At 45.2% G+C, this 16,210-nt stretch overlaps 1 protein-coding gene across 3 annotated transcripts in view; it reads left to right on the top strand.

Annotated features, from left to right (window-relative positions):
• med15 (mediator complex subunit 15) overlaps positions 1-16,210 on the top strand; it is a 188,429-nt gene that overhangs the window by 58,909 nt on the left and 113,310 nt on the right. For all 3 annotated transcript variants that reach the window (XM_073055608.1, XM_073055607.1, XM_073055606.1), the window contains 3 exons: positions 3,513-3,724; positions 9,977-10,174; positions 11,766-11,975. In XM_073055608.1, the coding sequence (XP_072911709.1) occupies positions 3,513-3,724; positions 9,977-10,174; positions 11,766-11,975 (620 nt within the window). The remainder of the gene's footprint in view (positions 1-3,512; positions 3,725-9,976; positions 10,175-11,765; positions 11,976-16,210) is intronic.

Here is a 16,210-nt window from a genome sequence, read left to right as displayed (position 1 = left end):
CTTAGCAAGATTCACCCTGGACAACCCCCCCCCCCTTCCGGTTGGCTGGTGGCGCAGTGAGATCAGCGCCAGGCTGGAGAACAGAGATACCCGAGTTCGATCCAGTGACAGACCGCTCCTGTGCCAGGTTGATGTCGATCCAGTGACTCCCGTACCATCCGTGCCGGGTTTGATGTCGAGCTCGTAACTCGACCTTGTAAAAAAAAACACTGCCACCTCCAGTTTAAATTTCCACGCAGTATATTGAAGAGGATCAAATACCCAAACCCAGCACAGCCCCCAAGTGTCCCATTTAACGTGGCTCAGTGCGGTGGTCCTGGGGACCCAGCGAACCTGGGGAGCCGGCGGAGGTCAAGACCCGCCACCCGCAGTGTTTCTGTTCCGTTGATGGGAAGCGATCGTGATTGAAAATAAACTGGAAATACTAAAGCGTTTGGAAAGAGGTGAAATGTCATTGGAAAAACGTTCGGCTACAGTCGGTCAACGATCGGAACAATTTTAAAGGATAAAGTGAGAATAATGAAGCATGTGAAAGGCCCTGCCCCGATGAAAGCTACAATTATTACTAAGCAACACAGTGCTTTAATTATTGGATTAAAATACATTTCTTAAGTGTTTTATATGCATAGAAAGGTAAAATATATACTATATACTAAGACAAACGTTTGACTAACTGACGCTAAATAATACCGGATGTACTTGTTCCGACTTACATACAAATCTGACTTAAAGACGGACTGAGGAAAGGAACTCGTTCGTAACCCGGGGTCTGCCTGTATATCCTTTCTAAAATAAGGAGCCCAAAACTGCACACAATACTCCGTGTGGTCTCACAAGTGCCTTATAGAGTCTCAACATCACATCCCTGCTCTTATATTCTATACCTCTAGAAATGAATGCCAACATTGCATTCACCTTCTTCACCACCAACTCAACCTGCAGGTTAACCTTTAGGGTATCCTATACAAGGACTCCCAAGTCCCTTTGCATCTCTGCATTTTGAATTCTCTCCCCATCTAAATAATAGTCTGCCCATTTATTTCTTCCACCAAACTGCATGACCATACACTTTCCAACATTGTATTTCATTTGCCACTTTGTCTATTCCCCTAAACTATGTAGGACTCTCTGCAGGTTCTCTGTTTTCTCAACACTACCCACTCCTCCACCTGTCTTTGTATCATTGGCAAATTTAGCCACAAATCCATTAATCCCATAGTCCAAATCATTGACATACATCGTAAAAAGCAGTTGTCCCAACACCGACCCCTGTGGAACTCCACTGGTAACCGGCAGCCAGCCAGAATAGGATCCCTTTATTCCCACTCTCTGTTTTCTGCCAATTAGCCAAAGCTCCACCCGTGCTAGTAACTCCCCTGTAATTCCATGGGCTCTTCTCTTGCTAAGCAGCCTCATGTGCAGCACCTTGTCAAGGGCCTTCTGAAAATCCAAGTACACCACGTCTGCTGCATCTCCTTTGTCTACCCTGCTTGTAATTTCCTCAAAGAATTGTTGTAGGTTTGTCAGGCAGGATTTTCCTTTCAGGAAACCATGCTGGCTTTGGTCTATCTGGTCATATGCCTTCAGGTACCCCGTTATCTCATCCCCAACAATAGATTACAACAACTTCCCAACCACTGATGTCAGGCTAACAGGTCTATAGTTTCCTTTCTGCTGCCTCCCACCCTTCTTAAATGGCGGAGTAACATTTGCAGTTTTCCAGTCATCCGGTACAATGCCAGAGTCTATCGATTCTTGAAAATCATTGTTAATGCCTCCACAATCTCTCTAGCTACTTCCTTCAGAACCCCAGGGTGCATTCCATCAGGTCCAGGAGATTTATCCACCCTCAGACCATTAAGCTTCCTGAGCACCTTCTCAGTCATAATTTTCACTGCACATACTTTGCTTCCCTGACACTCTTGAATGTCGGGTATACTGCAGACGTCTTCCACTGTGAAGACTGATGCAAGATACGCATTCAGTTCCTCTGCCATCTTTGCGTGTCTCATTACAACTGAAGTGTTCATCTAGTCTCTGAAATGCTGTCAATGAGCCCATTGTCTCACATGTTGCTGTTCAGGTACTTACAGTATGTCCTATCAAAGTCCATGAAGCAGATCGCACCCTGAAACGGCTGTTGTGCCAGCTTGTTCATTGAGTGTGACCTTGATATAGTTTCCTGCTGGGTTCCTGGCCTCGGCTAGAGACGTCTCAGCATGGGTAGCCGGCAGCACTCACAGTAGCGTTGACATGGAGAGTCTCTGCCCCCTAGACTTGGGCTGTCAGTACTGTCAGAACCGTTGATGTTCACAAACATTCTGGACACATTAGAGAATTAAAATTATTGCTAAAATTAAAAATATTCAGCAATTCTTGCCATTTTTAAAGAACGACAGTATAAATGTTCTTATTAAAAATCAGCTCAAGTAATGGAGGTTAACTTGAAGAGTGAATTCCAAGCAGCCAGGAGTTCCTCCCCAGCCCAGGAGCTGAGAGCCCTGCTGTCAGCTGTCGCGTGGCGCTGCCCCTCCCGATTCATTGGAGCGGATCGCAGCCGGATGTGCCAGGGTCCTTTCCGTGGGAAGGCATGGGTAACTCAGAATATGTGGGAATCTTCTCTGTCAGTCCTTTGGGGGAATTGGAAAGGTGAGCTTGGAGGCTGGTGGAGGAGGATGTGTATTAGAGATGGGGTACTTAGCCGGGATGGTAAGGAGGTCATGGGAATGAAGATTGCCCGGCATCAGTGTTTGGAGAAGGTGAAGCCGTTTCTTTCCTTTCAGAGTAAAGAGATGGAGATCACAGGAAGAGAATCAGAGTCAGGTTCACTTTCACTGACCCACGTTGTTTTGAGCAATAATATCTCAAAATGGTGGACAGAGTGCGAGGAACTGAGATTAGATATGAGGAGAATGCAGCAGAGTAGTTGGGATGGGTCACGTTATTGGGACAGATGACAAAATCTGTAATAAAGAAACGGTTGCAGCCTGGATCTTAAGGCGAATGGCTTATTGGTGATTAATGTCAGCCGTGATGTTATTTGGGTGCCCCTGCAGTATGCATTCATTCACAAATGAGTACTGCTGTCTAGGTAATGCATTGTCCTGGGATGGCTGTCCTCCCAGCATTTGGGAGTAGACATGGTACAGATGGGGCCTGAGATCTGCCTGTTAGTTTGTGTCAGTTACTTGTTTCATGAGCCATATTCATTACCTGTTGCTTCCCGCGGTTTGTTAGTTTTACAACAGAATTGTTTGTGAGACTACAATACTACGTACAGTAGGTTTGGATAATGTGTGTAGTAAACATGACACTCTCTGTATTGGTTGAACATGCTCCTCAAAACCTATTAAGAACTTTTGACAAACTCTACTGAGTTTTGTACCTTACGGGATTCATAACTTCCAACTGATGTGTACGAACTCTTCCCCTCTGTGTCTTTGCCTGCTTGAAGCAGTTGGCCTGATCCTGGATCAAAGTTAGTGATGTTCTTTTTGCAATCCGCTCCCCAGCCCAACTACAGATGCAGCAGATGGCCCAACAGCAGCAACAACAGCAACAGTTCCAGGCTCAACAGGCAGCCCAGCAACAACAACAGCAACAACAACAACAACAACAGCAGCAACAGCAGCAGCAACAGCAACAACAGCAGCAGCAACAACAGCAGCAGCAGTTCCAGGCACAACAGCAGATAATGAAACTGCAGATGCACCAGCAGCAGCAGGTAAACGACCAGACAGGGCGACGGGGTATCTGTGATCAGAGACAGGGCAATGGGGTATCTGTGATCAGAGACAGGGCAACGGGGATATCTGATCAGAGACAGGGCGACGGGGATATCTGTGATCAGAGACAGGACAATGGGGATATCTGTAATCAGAGACAGGGCGATGGGGGTATCTGTGATCAGAGACAGGACAACGGGGATATCTGTGATCAGAGACAGGGCGATGGGGGTATCTGTGATCAGAGACAGGGCGATGGGGGTATCTGTGATCAGAGACAGGGCGATGGGGGTATCTGTGATCAGAGACAGGGCGATGGGGGTATCTGTGATCAGAGACAGGGCGATGGGGGTATCTGTGATCAGAGACAGGGCGATGGGGGTATCTGTGATCAGAGACGGCAACGGGGATATCTGTGATCAGAGACAGGGCAACGGGGATATCTGTGATCAGAGACAGGGCAACGGGGATATCTGTGATCAGAGACAGGGCGACGGGGGTATCTGTGATCAGAGACAGGGCGATGGGGGTATCTGTGATCAGAGACAGGGCGACGGGTGTATCTGTCATCAGAGACAGGACAACGGAGTATCTGTGATCAGAGACAGTGAGACAATGCGACGGGGGTATTGTGACTAGTCAGGGCGATGGGGTATCTGTGATGTGAGACAGGGTATTCAGCATTGACATTCTGGGGTCAGCTTGCTTTCCTAAGGCAGGACTGAAGCCACAAAGAGGAAATAAACTAACCATTAGCCAAAGCCTGTACTAGACCAGTTGTTAGGATTGTAAAGCCCAGACTGCTGATGGTCTATATGTTAGATTGTTGGAGGGAGTAGCTCAGAGATTTTAGGTGCTCTGGTCAACATCTTGCACAGCTGTGCAGCTTGTTGAATTGTTCCTGTTGATTGGAGGTCAGTAAAATGCAAAGAACATTTAAAACAAAACCTCAGTCCTCTTAGTTCTACCCCAGAGGTAAGGACAACGTGCATCTACAGCGAAAGATGTAGTTACTGAGCAAAAGCTTCATGGATTTATGAAATGCAAAATCCCTTTTGACTTCTATGTTGGAGTTCTTTGAAGATGCGACCAGAAGAATAGTTGAAGAGGAATCTGTGGGTTTACTTCAGAATTTGGCTTAATATTGCTGCACACTGTGTATGAGGAAAGTTGTTGTTTTGCAGCGACAGTGCGTTGCAATACAAAGTATTAACAACTGTAAGTTAGAATAAAAAGTTTATAGTTTCTAAGAAAATGTGTGTGAACAGTTGTAATTATCTGCTTTTCTGCATAAATTACTCATAAAATGTGGCCTGATCTACATCTAAGTCACAATCATGTATACAAACATAATCTGTGTATACTAGTAACACACAAACAATTGTACTACTTCCTGTCAATACTGAGTACACTATTTAAACAATCACAGTCTAGGTTCAAAAAGTATGTGAACCTCTGGGGTAATGCTTTCTACAAAAGCTATTCGGAGTCAGGGTTCCAATCATGAGATGAGATTGGAGATGTGGGTTGTAGAGGCGCCCTGCCGTATAAAAAGACACACAGTCAGGTTACTGACAGAGGCTGCTCTTCTCAAGAAAGATCTGTTCACGGGCACCATGACTCGATCAAAACAACTTTCAGAGGACCTTAGAAGAAGAATTGTAGAGATGCATGAAGCTGGAAAAGCATTTCTAAAGACCTGAGTGTTTCACAATAAGAGAAATTGTCTACAAATGGATGAAATTCAGTATTGTCCAATCACTAACAAGAGAAAATCCGCAGATATTGGAAATCCAAGCAACGGACACTGAATGCTGGAGGAACTCAGCACACCAGGCAGCATCTATGGAAAAGAAACTGTCAACGTTTCTGGCCAAGACCCTTCAGCATGACTATAGTACTGTTGCTACTCTTCCCTAGGAGAGGGTGTCCTGCAGAGATCACATCAAGAGCACAACGTGCAGTGCTGAATGAGGTGAAAAAAAAGACCTGTCGTAACCTCTAGAACTTGCTGAAGTTTCTGTTCATGTGTCCACTGTAAGAAAAACACTGAACAAGAATGATGGTGATGGAAGGACACCACGGACAAAACCACTGCTGTAACATTTCAAGTTTGCAAAAATCCTGGATGTTCCACAACAGTTCCACAATGTTCTGTGGACAGATGAGACAAAAGTTGAACTTTTTAGCAGAAATGCACACCATTACGTTTAGAGGAAGAAAGGCAAGGCACACCAACACCAAAACCTCCCAACGGTGAAGGAACATCTTGGTTTGGGGCTGCTTTGCTGCCTCAGGGTCTGCAACAACGAATTCAATATTGTATCGAGACATTTTACAGGAGACTGTCAGTGTAGTGGTCTGTCACCTGAAGCTTAATAGAAGTTAGATGATGCAACACAACGATGATCAAAAACACGAGTAAATCAACAGCAGAATGGTTTAAAGAGAATAAATTTGTGGTTTGGAATGGCAGACTCCTGACCTTAACCCAATTGAGATGCTGTGGCATGATCTGAAGAGGGCTTTCCGTGGAAGGTATCCCAGAAATATTGATGAACTGAAACAGTTTTATATGGAGCAATGGTCTAAAATTCCTCCATGCCTTTGTGCCAGTCTGATCAGCAGCTACAGGAAATATTTGGTGGAGGTTATTGCTGCTAAAGGACGTTCTACTAGTTAAATACGAGGGTTTGTGTACTTTAACCAACCGGGACTGCGAATGATGAAGTAACGTATTCAGTAAAGATGTCAAAATTAAGTTTTTGTGTGTTATTAGTTTAGGCATTTTGTGTTTGTCTATCATGGTGACTTAGGTGAAGATCAGACCACATTTTATGAATAATTAATACAGAAAACCAGGTAATTGCAAAGGGTTCACAAACTTTTTCTAGCAACTGTATATAAAAAAAGAAAATTAAGAGTGGTGGAAAGAAAACTGAGGTTGTGTTCATTGTTTATTCATAAATCTGTTGGTGGAGGGGAAGAAGCTGTTTCTGAAATGTTGAGTGTGTTTTCAGGCTCCTGTACCACCCCCTTGGTGGTAGCAATGCGATGGGGGTCCTTAACGACGGAAGCTGCCTTTGAGGAGTTGCTGTCTGAAGGTGTCCTGGATGCTGGGGAGGCTAGTGCACGTGATGGAGTGGCCCCTCCATTCTAGGCAGTAATGCAACCAGTTAGAACGCTCTTCACAGTAATGCATCTGTAGAAGTTTGCGAGTGTCTTTAGTGACATACCAATTCTCCTCAAACTCTTAATGAAATATATAATTACTGTCATGTCTTCTTTGTAAGTGCATCATTTGTAATTTGGAATTTCAGTCAGTTTTTGAAAAGGTTCCATCCGGAAGGTTGGCTAAAAGAGCACATGGAATTGGGTTGGGAATGGGAACAAAGAGTGTGAATGACCAGGTCTTGGGATTCTGTTGTTCAGAATCTGTATCAACAGTCTGATTGAGGGGGCCAAATTTCCAACTCTGCCTGTGAGACTAAATGAGATGAGATTAGACAGGATGAGTGAAATGGGCGAGAACATGGCAAATTTAATATAATGTGGAATTGTATGTGGTCCACTTCAATGCATTTAACATCAGAAAGCCGTTTTGTGAATGGTAAAAGAATGTGTGGTATTGATCTTCAAAGAGACCAGGGTGTGCTTGTACACAGGGCAAATGGTTTGTTAAGTTCAACTTCATTATCATGGGCAGATGGGTCTACACGCCATGGAGGTTAACTCTTTACAGCAGCAGCACACTACCTGGCAAACATAAACTACAAAAGCTTGAACAGTTCAGGTGCAGAAGGATGTAAATAGCCCAGGGTGAGATGCCATGACGAGGGGCAGCTACCATATTTGTTACTGAGCAAAGGAGATGCCCACTAGAGCACCAGACAATTCAGCCGCTTCGCCTTAGTAGCCTAACGCCATCTCTGTGATGCTGTCATTCTGCGTGTGTGCATGGGTAAAGGACAACAGTCCTGTGGCCACTCACACATTAAGAACTGTGCTGTCACTGCTCAGCATTATAGAAGATAAGTAGACCATCCGGTCATTCAAGCTGGGCTCTAGTAAATTATTGTTCAGACTTCACCTCAGCATTATTTCTAGCACCATCCCCGCATTCCTTCATTCCTGGAATATCCAGAAGCTGATCAGTCAATGTGTGAATACCCACAGTCCTCTGGTGTAGAGGATCCACCTACCCCTTACTTTCAAACTCCCTCCCCTGATCCCAGAGAAGTTTTCCCCATATCCAGCCTGTAGAGCCCTGAGAGAATTCGGTACATTTCAATGAAACCTTCCTTTCTTCAGAACTTTAGAGAATGTAGTCCCCATCCACTCTCCACATATGTACAGCATATAGACTCAGCGTCATCAGAACTAGATCAAAATTGAAAACAACTTTGAAATACAATTGCAACGTGACCACCCGTATTCAAATCCTTACATAATAAAGACCTGAAAAGCCCTCATTCTTCCTCGCACCATTTCTCCCTCAACTTGCACTAATATCACTATGTTTAGTTTAGGCCATTTGGCCCATCGTGTCTGCTCCGTCATTCAATCATGGCTGATCCTTTATTGCCCTCCTCAGCTTCCTCCCTGGCCTTCTCCCCATATCCAATCAAGAACTTATCAATCTCTGCCATAAATACACTCAACGACCTGGCCTCCGCAGCTGCCTATGGCAACAAATTCTACAAATGCTTCACCCTCTGCCTAAAAAAAATTTCTCAGCATCTCTGTTTTAAATGGACACTCCTCTGTTCAGAGGCTGTGTCCTCTTGTCCTAGACTTCCCCATGCCCCCAGGGAAAAATCTACCCTCTCTCGGCCTTTCAGCATTCAAAAGGTTTCAATGGGATCCCCTCTCATCCTTCTAAATTCCAGCAAGTGCAGACCCAGAGCTATCAAACGTTCCTGGTATGATAACCCTCTCATTCCCACAATCATCCTTGTGAACCACCTCTGGACCCTCTCCTACGCCAGCACATCTCTCTTTTATTTTTAACGTACTTGAAAAAGCTTTTACTATCCACTTTGATTTTTTTAGTTGCTCTGTAGGTTTTTAAAAGATTTCCAATTCTCTGTCTTCCCAATAATTTTTGCTTTGTTGTATGCCCTCCCTTTTGCTTTTACATTAGATTTGATTTCCCTTGTCAGCCACGATTGTACGATTTTGCCATTTGAGTAATTGTTTGTTTTTGGAATACATCTATCCTGAACCTTCCTCATTTTTCCTAGAAACTCATGTTATCACTGCTCTGCTGTCAACATTTCCAATTTACCTTGGCCAATTCCTCTCTCATGCCACTGTAATTTCCCTTACTCCACTGAAATACTAGTATGTTAGACTTTACTTTCTCCTTATTAAATTTCAATTTGAATTCAATCATATTGTGATCACTGCCTCCGAAGGGTACTTTTAGCTTGGACTCCTGAATCGCCTCTGGTTCATTACGTAACACCCTTTCCAGTATAGCTGACCCCCTGGTATGCTCAATGAGAAACTGCTCTAAAAAGCCATCCTGTAGGCATTCAACAAACTCACTCTCTTGAGATCCATTACAACACGATTTTCCCAATCGACCTGCATGTTGAAATCTCCCGTGACTACCATAACATTGCCCTTTTGAAATGACTTTTCTATTTCCTAATGTAGGCTGTGGTTCACATCTCACCTGCTGTTGGGAGGCCTGTATATAACTGCCATAAGAGTCCTTTTACCCTTGCAGTTTCTTAACTCAATCCACAAGGACCTAACATTTTGTTGTGCAAGTCATGTATAATTTATACAAGATTCCTTCATACCTCCGTTCAGCTCCAAAGGACCCTGTTCCTTTAAAACTGAAGAACAACTTGCAGACTTACAGTACAACTTTGTGGAGTTTGACTTGAAATTAAACAGATGTCTGATCTAAGGGTATGTTGTGGTTGCAGGTAGGGCGTGTTTATTTTCTGTAACCTGATTTATTAAACAGTGGATTTGTTTAGCAAAGAATTAATGTATTCTTTCAGCATTGCTTAAGTGTTATCCTCAATCATTCGCGGTGTTCTCACTTGCAGGTTAGAGTTGAGGTTCGCATATCACTTTACTGTAGCGGTAGGAGCAGGCCCATGAGATTTCGGTGCCGATGGGTACAGTCCTGCCACTATGGCACGGGGGCCAGTGCTGTGGGGTGTCACACGGTGGCATGAGGTTGGTGTGATGAATTACTGAGCTCGTGTTTGAAGTTCTCTTTGTTCTTACAGAGACTGATCCAACAGCAGCTCCAGCAGCACCAGCAGATCCAGCTCCAGCAGCTCCAGCAGCTCCAGTCACAGCCTCAGCCCCAGTCCCAGCCGCAGGCCATGGTTGCCCAGGTACCTGGGCAGTCTGGGCAGGTCTCCATGTCTTCACCTTTAACACAGCAGCAGCAGCCGCCCATCAAACTGCAGGCTCCACAGCAGGTAGTTATGCTCTGGCTGGGTATCATTGCGTTGTGGACGGCTGACACTGTGTGACCGTGCAGGAGCAGGGTGATGTAGCTAACGTCTCTCGCCTCAGCAGTACTGGAGAACAATTTCCACTTCGTGTCAGAAGATCAGCTGCGACCACATGTACAGTTCAAGTAGAACTTCTTGTTTGCTAGTATTCCCAAAGCTACCAGTGAGGGGAATGCTGAAACCTCACGGTACAGGAACTCATTTCCCCACCGTGCCTGGACCCGTGCTTTACTACATCTATCCAAATAGCCTCCTTAAGCTCGCCATTTTTTCCTTTTGAATTATATATTAACAATCTTCTTTGTAAGATTAGTATTTGATCCTGATTCCACTGCCCTTTCAAATCAAATCTGATGAATTCTCTTAACTTTCCCTATTTTCTTCTGTAGGCAATCTCAGATTCATTCTCCTGCCAGTGCTGTTGCTTCCACTTAACCAAAGCCAAGAATTTTGACCCCCTCAGGTGAAATGGATCTGTTCTTTGCTCTGAGAACAACAATCTACTCAAAGCCATCAATTTCTCCATAACCCATCTGCAAAGATGCTTTAGTAATAAGGCTCATGGGTAAGGTGGGAGGGAGCTGATCATGTTATGTTGATGCAAGCACTATGACTGACACGGTTACAGCTGGACCTGTTGTGTCTGGTGAGGCTGTGCCTATTGAAAGGCATTCTGGTTCTCAACACACAAGCTCTGCCCTAAAATTGGCTTCACAAAGCCTTTATCCTTCAATGGCTTTTGTCAGAATGTAGAACTCATTTTGCAATATAACCTCATCTTAATGTCACTGGGTAAGTTTTTGGTACCTTGGTTTGTCCTCCCAAAATGCAAAACCCCACACTTTAATTCTATCTACCATTTTTCCAGCTGGTCCAAATCGTGCTGCAAGCTTTGATAGCCTCCCTTGCTGTCCGCTATGCCCCCAGTCTTGGTGTCATTTACAAATTTGCTGATCTGGTTTACCACATTATTATCCAGATGGTTGAGATAGATGAGAAATAACAAGGACCCAGCACAGATCCCTGCAGCACAGAGAGGCAACCATCTGCTGTCACTGTCGCCTGTGAATCCAATTTTCTACCTCATTCTGAATGCAAACCGACTGAACCTCCTTGACCATCTTTCCATTCCATGTGGACCTTGTCAAAGGTGTCGCTGAAGGCCGTATAGACAACAACCACCGTCCTTAATTTATCACAAAACAAAGAGGGAAGCTGTTCAGCTCCTTAGCTCTAACCAGGTCCCATCGGTCCCTTTTCCCACTCTTCACTTCTTCGACCTCCAACTTGCCCTTTCACAGTTAGTCAAATTTCCTGTGATTCTTTTTCTATTAGCCTGCATTATGGAAGACCTACAGGTACAATTAATCCTCCATTACATACTTGGATGTGGAAGGAAACTAAAGCCACTGGCTCTGATTAAATTATCCTCCCTGATGTTATATCCTCCTGTATAGAGGGTTCTGTGTATTAGTACTGCACTGGTTAACAGACCAATTTTGAGCAAAGCTCAAAGTACAAACACATTGGTATAATTTTTATGCTTTTCTTTCAGGTCCGCACACAGTTTCCACAGGGGCAGACGGCCCAGGCCCAGGCCCAGGCCCAGGCCCAGGCCCAGGCCCAAGCGCAGGCCCAGGCCCAGGCCCAGGCTCAGGCCCAGGCACAGGCCCAGGCCCAGGCTCAAGCGCAGGCCCAGGCCCAGGCCCAGGCCCAAGCACAAGCCCAGGTTCAAGCACAGGCCCAGATGGGAGCAGCAGGCCAGGTAAGGAACATGGTGTGAATGCCTGCCGTCTGCCTCAATGCATGAGTTGATCAGGGTACTATGGGATTTCCGGTGTGTTACTTTGTTTCTGCAGGTTTCTTTTTCCGGCTGTTAGTTGCACGTTTTTGTAAAGCAACTTGCTTCTGAATTATGAATTAGCTCTTCCTCCGATTCTTTCCTCCTCCAGCTTTGGGTATTTGAAGTTGCAGAAAAAATTTGTACTTGTCATTAATAGTCGCTGGTACTCTGTTTTAGGAATAATAGTGAGATAGTTGAAATATCACGTTGTATGTTATAGAGTCTGCTTTCAAGGGCAAATGCATTGCTATTGACCTCATTGTTTTCTGAAACAAAGCACAGATTGCCTTCACCTTCCAGTGACGTCATGGAGATGCTGAAGGTCTCGTGTAGACCTTGCTTTCCAGCACTATTGTTGTTGTTAGTCAGCAGAGGATGGCTGCCTTCTGCCTTTGCCGCTCTAGTGAATCCTCATGGAGTCCATCAGGGCAGCCCCACCTTCCTCAGGCAGTCTGTTCTCAAGCTGCGAAACGTACTCTTGAGCCTTTCCCGGTTAAACCGTGACAGCTGCAGTCAATGACTAGAGAGATGAGTTCTCAGGATAAAGGTAATTCAGTTTGGTTTTATTATTTATTTGGATTAGCTTCATTGATTTATCTGTATGTAGACATGCTTTTTAGACATTTAAGGAATTTTAATTTTTACCAAGTTTTATTGGGCTACTTACTGGGCTGTGCTGAGCTTGGGGACGTGGTCTCACTGACCAGCTGCCTGTTTTGATCGTGTTGAAACTCAGTGCTGGATCGGGATCTGGTCTGCCTGATGGGGATTGTGCTGAAGGGTTTCGGCTCGAAGCATCGACTGTACTCTTTTCTGTAGACGCTGCCTGGCTTGCTGAGCTCCTCCAGCATTTTGTGTGTGTTGCTGGGATTTCCGGCATCTGCAGATTTTCTCTTGTTTCTGGAGATTGTGCCATTGACCACATTTTTGGAACATAGGCTAGGCACAGGGGTAAGGGGACAAATCCTGTGGAAGATCTGCCCCAGTAACTGCTTGTTTCTCATTTAGTTTACGGACTTTCACCAGATTTGGAACTGGCTTGGATGTGGTCAGTGGAAGGGATAGAATCAGAGATGGTTTTTGCTAATGAAAAACTTGCGTCACCTTTAGAATAATGAACCAAGAAGACAGGGAAAGCAAATGTTTAATGAAAATAAAAGAATTGCAGATGCTGAAATGTGCAGCGCCTAGAGAAATGCTGGGAGAACTCAGCCAGTCAGGCAGCATCTGTGAAGAGAGAAGTTGGCCATTCTTTCAGGTTCAAGACCCCTCTTTAGTGTTGATGAAAAGTCTCTGACTGGCTTCCCTTTCCACAGAGGCTGTCTCATTGGCTGAGTTCTTCTAGCATTTCTCGAGTTGTTGCAGATTCTGGAAACCTACAATAAAAACAGAAACACTCAGCAGGTCAGACAGTATCTACGGGAAGCAACTCTGTTCCAGGTCAGACATCATTTTTCAGAACTGATCCAGAGAGATAAAAGAGTTTAAAGTTAAAGAGAGGATCTGTGAAAGAGCGAGATCAAGAGCGCTGTGGGAAAGGACAATTAGTGAATGACACCCCAACGTGATGATTTGCAAGCAATGGGTCAGAGTGAGGTATTGAAGATGGAATAAATGTGCTTACGGCTGACTTGCAGTAAAAGTGACCAGTTGTAATTCAGTTTTGAGTCTGCAAGGCTGTAGTGTGCCTAGACAGTGTGGACATCAAGCTTGTCATCGTAGCTCGCAAGCGCAGAGATCAGAGTGGGAAGGAAAATTAAAGAGGCAGTCAACAGGGAGTTCTCATTCGAGGTGCCGATCGATCAGTGTTTCTTCTGGAGAGAGATTGTGTTGTGAGAACTGAATGGAGCAGACGACGTGCAGGAGGACCGTTGCTTCAGCCGGAAAGGCTACTTGGAACACGGATGTCGCAAGGGAAAGCTGTAAGAAGAGCAGGCCGAGGAGTTGCAAAGTAAAAAGTCCTTTCAAAGTGCTGACCGGGGAGGAAAGACGTGTTTGGAACACTTGCATCTTTGACAGTCTAATCTACTACAGTCTGATTTGCTGCTTAACTAATGGTTACCTGGATTAAAATACAAGTTAATATGTGCAGTCTGAAGAGTCACATCGACTAAATGTTAGGCACATGTTACAACAAAGATACAGGCTGTGCAGCCCAAAGAATCGTTGTTTGCTTTTCATGTGAACTGCGTTTGAAGTCATTGGCAGCATGTCCTTTCACTCCTGTCAACCAGATGTTTACTCCAGTCTTAACTGTTTGCCTGCTGTCTGGTTCATTTACAAATACATTCCAAAGCCTCATTCCATGCTGATAAAACGTGGTTTAAATTGCTGTGTGCAGTGGTAGTAGTATTTGGAAAGTAATACCGCAAATGCTGGAGGAACTCAGCAGGTCAGGCAGCGTCTGCAGAGGGAAATGAACATTCAGTGTTTTGAGCTGTGACTCTTCATCAGGAAAGATGGCAGACAGAATAAAGTTGTGAGGGTAAAGGAGGAGCCCGAGCTTGCAGGTGATCGGGGGAAGGTAGGAAGTTATGGGAGGGGAGATGAAAGAATGACTTGAGAAGCTGGAAGGTGATAGACGGAAGGGTGAAGAGCTGGAGAAGGAAACTGATGAGAAAGGGTAGTAGAGCTTGGAGTGAAAGGAAGAAGGTGGGCGATCAGAATCACTGGCGTATGTCACGACACTTACTGCCTTTGCAGCAGAGTGCAACGCCACACAATAATAGAGAAGACACTGAATTACAGTGCATCTGTAGAATAGTTAAATAAGTAGTGCTAAAATAGAAATTAAAAAGTAGTGAGGGTTCAGTGTCCATTTAGGAATCAGATAACAGAGGGGAAGAAGCTGTTCCTGAGTCGCTGAGTGTGTGCCTTCAGGCTCCTGTACCTCCTCCCTGTTGGTAGCAGTGAGAAGAGGGCATGTCTGGATGATGGATGCCACCTTTTGAGGTGTTGCTCCTTGAAGATGCCCTGGATGCTACTGAGGCTGGTGCCCATGATGGAGCGGACTACGTTTGTAACTCTACAGCTTCCCCCCCACCCCATACCAGTCGGTGATGCAGCCATGTTCTCCAAGGTACATCTGCAGAAATTTACCAGTGTCTGTGGTGACTCCTCCGACTGCTTGTGCCACCTTGTAGCTGCATCGATGTGTTGGGACCAGGGTAGATCCTCAGAGATGGTGACGCCCAGGAACCTGAAATTGTTCACTATTTCTGCTCCTGGTCCCTCTATGAGGATTGGTGTGTGTTCCCTTGTCATATCCTTTCTGAAGTCCACAATCAGTTCTTTGGTCTCACTGATATTGAGTGCAAGGTTGTTGCTGTGACACCACTCAATTAGCTGATATATCTCACTCCTGTACTCCCTCTCGTCACCATCTGAAATTCTACTAACAGTAGTTGCATCGTCAGCAAATTTATAGATGGTATTTGAGCTGTACCTGGCCACACGGTCATGGATGGAGAGAGAGTAGAGCAGTGGGCTAAGCACACAGCCCTGAAGTGCACGAGTGTTGATTGTCAATGAGGTGGAGATGTTATTTCCAATCCACACAGATTGTGGTCTTCCGGTTAGGAAGTCGGGGATCCAGTTGTAGAGGAAGGTACAGAGGCCCAGGTTCTGTAGCTTTTCGATCAGGACTGTTTGGAATGATTGTGTTAAACACTGACCTATTGTCAGTAAACAGCATCGTGACATCGGTATTTGTATTGTCCACCTGATCCAAGGGCGCATAAAGGGCTGATGAGATCGCATTCGCTGGGGCAATAGGCAAATTGCAGTGGGTCCAGCTCCTTGCTAAGACAGGAGTAAATTCTAGCTACAACCGACCTCTCAAATACTTCATCACTGCAGATGTGAGTGCTACTGGGTGGCGGTCAGTGGGGCAGCTCACACATCTGGGCACTGGTATCATCGTTGCCTTTTTGAAGCAGATGGGAACTTATGACTGTAGCATTGAGAGATTGAAAGTGTCTTTGAACACCCCGCCAGTTGGTTGGCACAGGTTTTCAGAGCCTTACCAGGTACTGGGGCCTTGTTGGGCTTCACCCACTTGAGAGGGCAGCCTGAGCGGCTCCAAGACAGAAATCAGAGGGTCACTGGGTGCTACGGCAATCCTCAGAACTTTATTCTCCCGTTCAAGCCGTGCATGA

This window comes from Hemitrygon akajei, chromosome 9 (genome assembly GCF_048418815.1).
Source record: "Hemitrygon akajei chromosome 9, sHemAka1.3, whole genome shotgun sequence".
Classification (NCBI taxonomy): Eukaryota; Metazoa; Chordata; class Chondrichthyes; order Myliobatiformes; family Dasyatidae; genus Hemitrygon; species Hemitrygon akajei.
Note: the sequence above shows the minus strand (reverse complement) of the source record. Positions and strands in the feature narration are given on the sequence as shown.